At 33.2% G+C, this 13,363-nt stretch overlaps 1 protein-coding gene across 4 annotated transcripts in view; it reads right to left on the bottom strand.

The window, feature by feature from the left end:
• LOC148619267 (G protein-activated inward rectifier potassium channel 4-like) overlaps positions 1 to 13,363 on the bottom strand; it is a 56,457-nt gene that overhangs the window by 22,498 nt on the left and 20,596 nt on the right. The window contains exon 2 of one of the 4 annotated variants that reach the window (XM_088578964.1): positions 9,717 to 9,821. In XM_088578964.1, the coding sequence (XP_088435090.1) occupies positions 9,717 to 9,764 (48 nt within the window). In that variant the 5' untranslated portion in view covers positions 9,765 to 9,821. Of the gene's footprint in view, positions 1 to 9,432; positions 9,509 to 9,617; positions 9,636 to 9,716; positions 9,890 to 13,363 lie in introns of those variants that run through there. The other 3 variants (XM_088578963.1, XM_088578968.1, XM_088578967.1) reach the window with 3 other exon arrangements.

The raw sequence follows: 13,363 nt of genomic DNA on the forward strand, positions 1-13,363 counted from the left end.
CATATTCCCCACCTGGACAAGTAAATCAGATGTGATGGACATATTCCCCACCTGGACAGGTAAATCAGATGTGATGGACATATTCCCCACCTGGACAGGTAAATCAGATGTAATGGGCATATTCCTCACTGGGACTTAATCCCCACACAGACAGGTACATTAGATGTGATGGGCATATTCCTCACTAGGACTGAATCCGAACATAGACAGGTACATTAGATGTGATGGACATATTACCCACTGTGACAGGTAAATCAGATGTGATGGACATATTCCCCACCAGGACAGGTAAATCAGATGTAATGGGCATATTCATCACTGGGACTTAATCCCCACACAGACAGGTACATTAGATTTGATGGACATATTCCCCACTGTGACAGGTAAATCAGATGTGATGGGCATATTCCCCACCTGGACAGGTAAATCAGATGTAATGGGCATATTCCTCACTGGGACTTAATCCCCACACAGACAGGTACATTAGATGTGATGGACATATTCCCCACTGTGACAGGTAAATCAGATGTGATGGACATATTCCCCACCTGGACAGGTAAATCAGATGTAATGGGCATATTCATCACTGGGACTTAATCCCCACACAGACAGGTACATTAGATGTGATGGACATATTCCCCACTGTGACAGGTAAATCAGATGTGATGGACATATTACCCACCAGGAAAGGTAAATCAGATGTGTTGATCAAATTCTTCAGTAGGACTTAATCCCAACTAGGCCAGGAAGATCAGATGTGATGGATATGTTCAAGACTGTGACAGGTAAATCAGATGTGATAGGCATATTTCTAACTAGGCCAAGTAAATCAGATTTGATGGGTACATTGCCCACCAGAGTAGGAATATCAGGTGATGGAGTTGAACATATATATTGTGACTTCAAGCACAATTATAGAACAGGAAAATAAATAGAATAAATGATTTTTGACGGCAAGCCCAAAATGTTTAAAATAAAAGACTCATACCAGTAAGCAGATAATATATATAAATATGAAGTTAAACATGTTGTCATGCTAGGTATAGCCCAACTGATACAGAAAAGTTGACAGACCGCAACTAAAATCATTCACAATAAATACCCCATCTTTATTAAACCAAATACCAAATCTGAATTAAATCCGTCCACTGGGAGTTCAGATGATTGTGACAACATTTGAACAGAATGATAGACTGACAGAATATAAATGGACAGACTGAATCGTCCACCCACTTGTCAAGTAGGGATATAACAGAAGAACCAATTCTGCAAGTTCCTCTCTATACCATTAAAAATCATGTATTTCAATAATTCTGTGGGTAGTAGTTACAGGAAGAAGCTATGGGAGCTTGTACAGACATTGATTAATAATACCTCAGAGATGCACAATAACTTGTTTGCTTCAGTTATCTATGATGTATTCATGGCAAACACAAATCTGTTTCCTAATGTACTGTCTGTAGATCTCCTCTTCAGTAATGGATGGTTATTCTATCAACCCTCCACTCGAGAACAAAGGTTCAAAGATAGAACTCAAACCAGTTAATGTATTTTGTATCATCAGGGTTATACCAAGGGTAAACACAGGACAACAACTTAACAGAAAGGCATGTCAGATCTATGCCAAAACTGTTACATAAATATTATACCACAGAATGCAGTCATCACCTACTATCAGTGTACTTTAAACAATACTCAATCTCCTTCCAATTTCCTGTAAGTGGCATATTCATTTCACCAATTTAATGCTAGTGACGAGTTGTTTATTTTCTATAAATGAATCAATATTCTACATGTAGTTCAATCTGTTCAAGGAAGGAGTGAGCATTGTTACTTGTAAACATAAATATATAACAAAAAAAAAGTCAATTTGTAAAAGTACAGAATTGAATTCAATTATATATATAAATACCTATCAATACAGAGGAAGATGTCTACAAAATGCTGGGATTTTTAATCGACAACATATTTGTCCAGTGTGGTGGACATGTTTTTCAACAAATGGTTTGCATTCCAATGGGAACAAATTGTGCTCCTTTACTTGCTAACCTTTTCCTTCACTCTTATGAGGCTGACTTTATAGCTGATCTGATCAGAAAGAAAGAATATTGTTTGGCTATATCCTTCAATCTCAGTTTCCGCTATATAGATGACGTGTTATCTTTAAACAATCCTAATTTCGGGGATTTGATACATCGCATCTACCCCAAAGAACTTGAGACAAAGGATACTACAGACACTGTGAAGTCAGCCTCATATCTTGACCTACACTTAGAAATCGATGGTAAAGGAAAACTATTGACCAAACTTTATGACAAATGTGATGACTTTTCATTCAAAATTGTCAACATCTCTTCAGCACCTGCGTATGGAGTGTTCATATCACAACTCATGTTATGCCAGAGCTTGCTGAAACTACGCAGACTTTTTATATCGCGCTATAACTCTAACAAATAGGAACAGGGTTATGTCGCTACAAGATTGAAGTCATCACTACAGAAGTTTTATGGTCGTCATCATGAACTTGTGGATCGTCATGGTGTATCCATCAGCACCATGAAAACTGATTTATTCAACGGGTCATAATTTTCCTTTCCTCGTTTGTCTACCCCGGACTTGACTTTTTATGAGAAACTCGGCGGGTGTTTCTAGAAAAACAGAGGACGCTTACCCTACAGGTGCACCTGGTCCATGCTCCCAGTTTTTGGTAGAGTCCGAGTTGCTCATTTGCTTTTGTTACTTTGTATGTATGATTTTAGTTACTTTATGTTCTTTGTTGTGTATGTCTGTTTTCCATGTCGGGTCTTTGTCCCTGGATTGCATTCTTTTGATTACTGCTATAATCTTGCTTCCCTTGATTACTCCTAAACAGCTACACGAAAAAGCGGAAACAGATCTTGGATTAATACTCTTTCAGTTGTAGAGATGGATGTTTGCATATATCACAATCAGTTTCATAACCACAATCATTCTGAGAGCTACCAACAAAACACTGAATATTTACATGGAACTCTAGTCATTAATAGGAAGGAAAACAAAATAAAGTAAAGGAAATGCTACAGAGGTAATCTTTGATTCTAATTGGCTTATAATTGGAATATCAATGATTATGACCCACAAACAGCTCCAATATACCTTGTAGCAAATCTCTTCCTTTTATAGATTATTCACAAATGGAATTTTATATCTGCAGATAAATTGTGTCATCTTTCTGTGAAACTCTTATAAATCGAGCATTGATTTCTGGTCATATTACAAGGTACTTTTATAATCATTTCGGCTATACACAGACACAGAAATTGTAAATCATAAGCAACCATGAAACAAGCCTGAAGTCTCTCTAAAAATCTTTTCTACGAAAAACATCAATTCATTACAAGTGATGAAATGGCAATTTGGATTCATTTGGCTAAAACTGGTTAAAACTAGACCAACAAGATGCAGTAGACAAATGTAAATGTCATTGGAAGGAGATTTAGAAAATAAAATTGCCTCATATAATAAACATCTTCTAGTGAACTACAGTTCCTACTGTAATAGGTTTTTAAAAATAATTTATCATCAGGTGCAGATCCAAGGACGGGCATGCCGGACATATGCCCCATAAAATGGGGGAAAAGTTTTTGTTGATGCATTAAATCTTTCTTGCCTTGCTTTGCTTGCTATATAATTCTATTTATCCCCCCTCAACCCAAACCTGGAATCCTAGATCCACCCCTGGTAATATTGGAACCCATAGGTCACAAAAGAAACTATATTTGTAGAAAGAATCATCAATCTTCCTTGCCATCTTTTACTTCAATGGATAAACACTCAAAAAGTTCCTGTACCTGGTTTCTTGGAGGCAGAATTTTGTCTTGTTCTCCCAGTTATACACCAGTATATTAAATGACCTTTACACTTTCTGTTAATAAGCATAAGACGTACATCACTCTACAGTTAATATGGATTTTTGGATTATTTTACCAAATGGTGTACAAGCTGTTTAGCCTCAGAAAATGTTAATTATAGTCAATGAATCATATCAAACAGAAATTCACTTTTGCAGACTAAATTAGAAAATTCCTACATAAATCAATCAATATCTGTAACTTTTAAAAGGTTTACATCAGATTGAATTTTTCAAGAGCCCAAGAGATGAATCTGGTTTTCAGTGCATGTGAACTCAGCTGCCTTCATACATAGCATTTTGTGATGAAATACTGCTTGTTCAATAATCTGACCCTAGAAGGATAAACATCATAGAACTAATCTAACTGAAAACTGTTTATTCCACAAAATACTATTGATATTATAATAAAAACCAAGAACAATTGGGAAAAAACTTCATCATCATGACTTCAGACAAGGTAACCTATTTATGACCCAACCTTAAACCTTCAAAAATCCCTATGATTTCTGAAAAACAAAAATAATGGAACTGCTGGTAAAAGTTTTGTTAATTTTTTTGGACATGACATATTTTACTACTACTAGCTGTTTTAATGGTTCATACTATCAGATACATTGCTTTAATTTTTGTTTATCATTGAGAATAATTTTCTCTACATGATTCCTCATGACATCTAACGTCATTACCAATATGAACATGATAAAACTAAAAATTTGACGTCACTTAAACAGAAGCCTTCCCATATCTGCTAAAGATTCTGGTGTGATAACTGATCCATTAGTTTTCTGAGAATTATGATAAAATCTACAAAGTAATGCAATCAATTAAGTAAATAATCCCCTGCAGCAAACTACATGTACTGAATACATGTATGAGGGCACCAAACCTCCTGCTGACTAAAGGTCCTGGGTGGGTATTTGTTTCAATATTTAAACAAATATCTTTATATCTAAATCTGTTATTAAGCAGTCAGTAAGGTTGCAGATAAGTGGCAAAGAATCAATTATACAACACTGATGTTGAACAACAGATGAAGTGTTTCCCAGTTATCTGAGGAAACCATCAACAGATGGTGGTCTCATGTACCTGACTTTATTATAGGACATATTTCTTCAGCCCAAAAGGTCTCATGTACTACTGCAATTCTTTTACTACATGGAAAATTAAAATGTTTGTTTTGGTGATAAGGAATCAGTAAGCAGCAATATAGTGTTCCCTATTAACAGTTTTGAGAGGGCCTCGACACCCTGCCCTTTTTCATATTTTTGATGAGTTTTAAAAGCTCCCTCTCCCTTATTGTCAATTTTCCCTAAAATGATGTTAAAGCTTGCACGATGTACCTTCTAATTTGTCTCTAACATGCTAAATACCCTTTTCACTTGAATTACCCTGCCCTTTTCAAAACCTGCAAGGAACACTACAACATCATTAACTTAACAATTATCTATTTTTCTAATTGCTTTAGAATTTTTGCAATCAACATTGTTATGTGTTTTCAATTTCTTTTAGAATTATTCCTATCAACAATGCTTAGAAAACACTGGACACTTGCTATGTACATACATGTTAAGACTTCCACGGTCAGCTTTGAATTTTCCCCTAATCCATAATACTCTTTCTATATTTATCATATATGTCATTGAAATTTAAACACATACCCAAATTTGAATGACCTAAGCAATGAACAATCAGAAAAGCTCAATACAACACAATCAAATATTCTGCAACCTTTAAATTCTAAAGAACTCTATCAATATTAGTGCACCAATCATAACCTTATTGTCAAATTTAATGGGTTTATAATTAACAATAAATAATGATAAAGTTTTCCTCCAGAAAGTTAATTCAATTTTAATTGGTTATTTGGATAAGGAATAGATGTTGCTCAAGATATGCCATCATTTGGTTCCAGGCACAGGTTTTGGAATCAATATATACATGTTTCTGTTAAGGCTACAAAGTTGTAATGAATTGAAATAAAACTGTGTTAATATTTATAATGCCATTATTGAGTGACTCTTTGATACCAGGGATGTCACATTATGAGCATTTAAAGTCATCCATTGAAACATTTGGAATTATCAGCTGAAATAATAATATAGAATCTTGGTTAAAACCTTCCATCAATAGTACATAAAGGAGCAATGTCTACCAGCCAAAGGAGCGATGCGAGTACTATCTGTCTATCAGCCAAAGGCGTGATGCCAGTACTTTCTGTCTACCAGCCAGCCATTGAATTCATTCTATGTCTAACAAAGTTATATCTCTAAAATGCAGAACTATACTAGTTCCTGTACAAAAAGAATTCCAGCAAATTCTTAGAAATCTTAGCTATGAGATGTAAACATCAATTCATGTCCTATCTAGTTATCTTAAATATTTTTTCAGTAAGAAAACATTTTTATTTGGCATTTAATTCAACATGCTAACGTTTTTAAAGGGAAGGTGTCTATTTTTTCACCTCAGCAGTTACAGGAACTCATTCTAGTTGGCAATTTATGAAACACTGTTCCAATTTAATGTAAATTATATCAAGGTGAAATGTCAATTTCATTAACTGTCCAGACAAATTATACTGATCGTTGGCAATAAAGGTGCCAGACACACCACCAAATAACCCAGCAAGAAAAGATATATGTCCAGGAAAAATGTCAATTCCTGACTACTGTATCTCACCACAGGCTAATAAACAGATTGGAAACAAGCTCAAAAGACAATACATTAAAATTGAAGCTGTAATTAAAAGTGAAAGAAAATGCAGAACCTCACACAGAAACCTAATCAATACACTCTACGACCTGTCTGGAAGAGTTAGAAAAAAAGTATGGTAAAAAATGAACTGACTTGATCAGAATGAAGAATAAAATGATTCAGCGTTGTTTCTATTGATGCGCTATTACTTCTATGTAACATGTCAATATGATATGGTAACTGGAAGTAATAGGGATTTAGTCAGTATTGAATAATTGTAAAGTGCATGTGGTGTACATTAACATGGTTCTTGTAACTTTCAATTACTTGAATTATCGTGTGGAAAGCAAACACATATATATCGATCTCAAGAATTAAATCCAAATTCAACATATTTTTACAGTTCATCTTATTGTTGTATTTTCCCACCACTGTCCCAGGTAAGGGGGAGAGTTGAGTGCTCACAAACATGTTTAGCACCACCACATACTTTATGTGCATATCCCAAGCCATAAACCTGTAGTCTAGTGTGAGTTCAATATGTTCAATATTATTCATTTTACATTTTTTTATGAATTGGGTTTATTTTCGTCTTTTATGGATAGTTTAACTTCATTTGCTTGCTTTATGGTATGGCTTTTACCTATCATTGAAGACCTTGTGGTGACCTGTAGAAGTTTAATTGTTTGTTGCTTCACTTTTGGTGGATGACTGTCATTGGCAATCATACCACATCTCCTATCTAAATACAAATGGATGAAACAAATGATGTCATTGACGGCAATGCCAAATTATATGACATCATACTGATATGGTAAATATGCGCTACTCTTGTCAACAAAATCCAGTAAATATTATTGACGAGGGTTTAGCAAGGATTCTCTTGGAGATTAATTGTGATTGGTCTTACAGTACCAAGTAGGCTTATTGTTCAATTTCATTTTTATTTATAGAGGAAGGTTTAAGACCTAATATGCTTCTACAGCAAGTATCTAATGGAGCTTCTGTAATGGTCAGCATTGATTTGGAAAAAAAACAAAAAAAGAAAAGAAACAATGGTTAACCATTCCTTCCATGGATTACGATAATTACAATCAATCAAAAGTGTCACAACTGTAATCAACAATATAGGTATTTAAGATCATCATATCTGTAATCAACAATATAGGTATTTGATTTAAGATTTATGTACATAAGTGGAAGAAACCAGAACAGTAAAACATATACCCCAAGTCTAGAACACTGATACTAATAAAATCTGAGATAAAACCATGCCATTTAAAGACAGAATTCTCATCCAATCAAATGCCAGATTTTCCAGCTAATAAGGAAGTTGATCATTACATTTTTCATAAGATTTTATGTTTACAATGTAGGATCATGCTGTTAACACATTTTAAGTATAACAAAATCAAATTTTAATTCATAAGGAGTGGGGATTTCTAAGCATCATATCATCACTAATTGAGTGTAGGATAATTTCTTACAACAGCTGTATTTCTGATCTAAAAACAGATTACATACATGTACAGTACAAAATACATTATATTCGTTCATGCCATTGGTTCTTGCCTTACATTTTAGATATTATTAGGTTGTTACTTCTTTTGTTTGTATGGGTTGAATGTTTACATAAGAAATGATTGCCTCTGTGATTGAGGGTAAGAGATTTAATATAATTCCAGAATATTGTTCATCATACAGCCTAACCACAGTGCCAGATCAAGGGCAAGGGAAGGGGGTTCTGAGGTTGGACCCCCAACCCATTTAATAGAAATTTTTTTATCAGAAAATAATAGCATGGAACCCCTTTTTTCAAGAACCTCTCTAGAATCCCCCATTCAAAATTTCTGGATCCTCCCCCTGATGACTGTTGGCCCATACTAACATTTTCTATGGCTTTAACAACATATTTGTACTGTATATAATTTCAAGCATTGCAATGGATTGATATGGTTACATTAGTTACATGGAATTGTTTCAGTAGACAAAATGAGGACATTAAACAATAAATCTCAAGTACAATGTGCGAGTTAACCAGTATCTATAATAATTATAGCTATACTTTAAAAAACTACATGGAAGAAAATTTCTAAAGTGTTTTGAATAAAAAATAGTATGCCAAATAATAACATTAATATTATCTAGCACTAAGAATTGGTGATAGTGGGGGAGGTAAACACACTACAAGGACTCAAATCTGAACACACATAAACAAAAATACTAGATAAGAATATCACATTAATATGGATATTATAAAGACTTGTTGGCTACCAGAAGTTGTCTACATGAGAATGGCTATCAGAGGGTGGATACCACGAGCCGTCTACAAAAGGATGGCAATCAGCTGAGGGGGGTACCATAGATGGTCTAACCAAAAGGTGGATATGAAAGAGTGTCCATCAGGAAGTGTCTACCAGAGATGAGATGTTAGGTGCTACAGGCAGGCTACAACTATCTGGCTACCTAATAGTGCCTTCTAAGGGTTTGCTACCTGGGGTGGCTACAGAATGATTACTGTCCTTCCTTCCTTGTCCCCTTCTTTAATATAGTGCTTGAAGTAATACAGAACCCTACTAATTGAATTCTGCAAACCTAAGTAAAATCAAGCAGATCTTCTATACAACTTTTTATAAAGAAGTACCAGTAGAGATATGAAATTTGAACATTAAAGAAATGAACTGATGGACAAGATGTATACTGTACAACCAAGTCCTTATCAGAAATAGGAAACAAAGAGATTTGGATCAAAACATTTTTAAATAACAATTTTTCCCAACTTTTCAGCAGTAAGTTAAATTTTAATTCAATTCAAAGCAAGATTATTTTCTTTTGAATTAATACATTACCTTAATGAAAAACAATTCAGTTAGAAGATGACCTTTGTTTTACCTCTGTGGCAAGATTAACTCCTTGTCAATGATACATGTTTCATCCCTGACTCCTTTAAATCGTGATGGCATCTCAAATATAAAGTAATCATCGGATAAAGTTTCATACAAATAACAAAACAAGCAATAAATATAGAACATACTTAGAGAGAAAATCCTATCAAATGGTCATTATGTGTCAGAGCTGTATATATCCATGAAATATTTCCTTCCCATCAATCAAATCAAATTTAAAATTTTACCTGATATTCTTGGGAATAGCTTATGCTGAAAACATCCTCATTTCTCATTCGTATTACATTTTATTCCTGTCCAGCTTTCCTTTTTCACAGTTTAACAAAGCTTCACTACAAAATAAAGCATGATGACAAAAGAACATGTGTTCACAATCAATATACAGAGACTGATGGATAAAATCTAGTTACAGCAATACAGCAAGGCTGATGGCATGCAGGAAATCATGGACTGAAGATCAATAATATGGATGTTGATAATTGTCTATTATAGTTTGGGATAATATCATTCATCTTTCCATCAATTATACATGCAATTATGATTCTGTCATTAAATGTGATTGTTTCACTCATATAAGTCATAAATCAATGTGGAAAACTTGCAAGTCATCATTACTCAAAAAATGATAAAATGACAGAAGAATTTTTAAAAAAATGCAATCCTGTTAGCAAAAATAAATCTTTCTTTTACAATTTTCAGTAACTTCAATCTAATTAAAATTAGACCTCTCACTTTCCCTATTTACAGATATGTGGGCCATGGGACTTGAGATGTGGACCAATAATAAAGCCAAAGGTACTACAATTTACTATGCACTATATAGTGATACAATGTATTTTCAAAAATTAAGTCTAGAAACTGACAATAAATGATTTTTAACAAGGAAACAAGAACTATCTTAAAACAAGATAGCAGTAAAATATTGGTTCATTTTACTTATAGGCTAGAAACCACTAATTCCACTTCCCATAGGCTTCTATGCTAATTTCACAATATTCAATGGCTTCTCTGGACTTTACCTTAACTTTAACCTGCAGAGGACTATATATCAGCATGATTCTACATATGTCAGCTCACAATTCTCAGAATGGCATGTGGGTTTAGCAGACTTGCAGTGCAGTACTGGTCACCGGAAGTGAAGGGTCTATAAATAGCATGGGAAATCCCAGTGTTTTCACAAGATAGGGGTATATTTAGAAACCATTATGGAGATTAGGCTTCACATCACAAGAAGCCAAATGCATCTATAAAATGTATAGAAATGTTTTTCCTTTCAGAAACTGTTTAATTTTTTAAAATAAGATGAGAACTTTTTTTCACAGCACTATGGGGAACAGGGGTAATTTCTGCGTAGGACTATTTTTGCATACGTTCCAAATGCTCATTGGTTGAATTGGTGGTCGGTAACCTAAAGAGTCACTTTTTGTCTTAGAAAAAATAAATAATTATACAAGTATCTTCCTATACACATACTGAATGCATTTGCAAAGTTTCAGTGAAATGTGACAAGCACTTTCTTAAATATTTGATTTTTAAATATAGGGTAACCAAGTTGCGCAAGCAAAAAAGCGACAATATTCTAACATACTTCAATGCATTAAATATTTGCAAAGAACTTTTTCTGACTTTTCAAATAAGACAAATCAATCATGACTTGTTTTTTAACAATATTAATGAAGAGATAGCCTTTAAAAGTAATAATTTTCTGAAAAATTGGTCTATTTTTTGAAAATTTATGTCTGACATGCCTCCCACTTTTTCTTGATCACATGTCAAAACCCTAAATCTTTAAATTTTCACAAAAGGTGATATATTTTGCTTTAAATTTGTAAATACAGTATTTTCACATTAAAACACGACCAGTAAAGGGCACCTAAAGCAAAAAAAAAGTACTCAAAAATGGATTTTCCATGTTGCCATAAGGAAATGCTTATATATTCTTAACCGCAGTAATGAAAGTGAGTTTTTCCTCATTTCTAACCAAATTTTTCCTCAAATATACACAAACCTTGATTTCAAGTGCTGATTACCACCATACTGAGGTAAATGTAGCCCTTAAAGTTTAATATTTGAGATAATTACTAAATTTTCTACACTTTTTACAAGAGAGGACATAAAAATCAGCCAAAAAGACTAATTTTCCATAATTTGGACCTATAACTTAAAAAAATGCATTTTTTGAAGGATTTTTGTATTGTATTCCTCTCATGGCAAAGTTTACAAGATCTTCAAGTAGTTTAAAGCTATTCCAAGAAACGTTTCATTTTGCCATGGCTTCAGCTTAAGGCTAGAAACCACTAATTCCACTTCCCATAGGCTTCTATGCTAATTTCACAATATTCAATGGCTTCTCTGGACTTTACCTTAACTTTAACCTGCAGAGGACTATATATCAGCATGATTCTACATATGTCAGCTCACAATCCTCAGAATGGCATGTGGGTTTAGCAGACTTGCAGTGCAATACTGGTCACCGGAAGTGAAGGGTCTATAAATAGCATGGGAAATCCCAGTGTTTTCACAAGATAGGGGTATATTTAGAAACCATTATGGAGATTAGGCTTCACATTACAAGAAGCCAAATGCATCTATAAAATGTACAGAAATGTTTTTCCTTTCAGAAACTGTTTAAATTTTTTAAATAAAATGAGAACTTTTTTTCACAGCACTATGGGGAACAGGGGTAATTTCTGCATAGGGCTATTTTTGCATACGTTCCAAATGCTCATTGTTTGAATTGGTGGTCTGTAACCTTATAATATCCTACATTTCATTCAAGAAAATAACACATGCTACACAATTTAAATTTCCAATACAGCGGTCAGAACCAACATTGCCCCAAGTGGTCCCATCCTGAGACTTATCTATAAATAGAAACAAGCAGCAGATCTATTAAGATTAGATCGCAATAAGTTAATAAGGTTATATCTATCTCATGCCTGTGGCATCAAATCAAAGAATATGTTTTCCAATAAAAAAATATATCCTATGTTCAGATACATGTACTTAATCTTTATTTCATTTCATTTTGAAATTAGTTATTACTATTTTTCCATACAAGTGATAATGACATAACTACTTATCAAATTATATGAATCTATTTTCAGATAATGATACTAAATTAGGTTAAAAAGTGTATTCAATTATTTATATCAATTGTATAAATAGTTGGATGTTGTAACTGTATAAAATTAATTATAGACAGAAGACAATGAACAATATTAAGTGAAATAGGACTTTGTGATAGAAAATGATTGATTTGTTTTATTTTGGTTTTTTTTTTTAAATAATTTTTCTCTCTAAGGTGTATATTGAAATATATCAAGAAGAGGTGATAGTCATCCTCAATATTATCATATCATCCTCAATATTATCAAATCATCCTAAATAATATCATATCATCCTCAATAATATCATATCATCCTCAATATTATCATATCATCCTCAATAATATCAAATCATCCTCAATAATATCATATCATCCTCAATATTATCATATCATCCTCAATATTGTCATATATGACAAACAGATATATTTATTGCCTTCTATGGCTATTACATATACACTTTCTATGGCTATTACATATACACTTTCTATGTCTATTACATATACATTTTCTATGTCTATTTCATATACACTTTCTATGGCTATTACATATACACTTTCTATGTCTATTACATATACACTTTCTTTGTCTATTACATATACAGTTTCTATGTCTATTACATATACAGTTTCTATGTCTATTACATATACACTTTCTATGTCTATTACATATACACTTTCTATGTCTATTACATATACACTTTCTATGTCTATTACATATACACTTTCTATGGCTATTACATATACAGTTTCTATGTCTATTACATA

This window comes from Perna viridis, chromosome 4, assembly GCF_037379345.1.
Source record: "Perna viridis isolate PV_CMFRI_1.1 ecotype Kerala chromosome 4, ASM3737934v1, whole genome shotgun sequence".
NCBI lineage: Eukaryota > Metazoa > Mollusca > Bivalvia > Mytilida > Mytilidae > Perna > Perna viridis.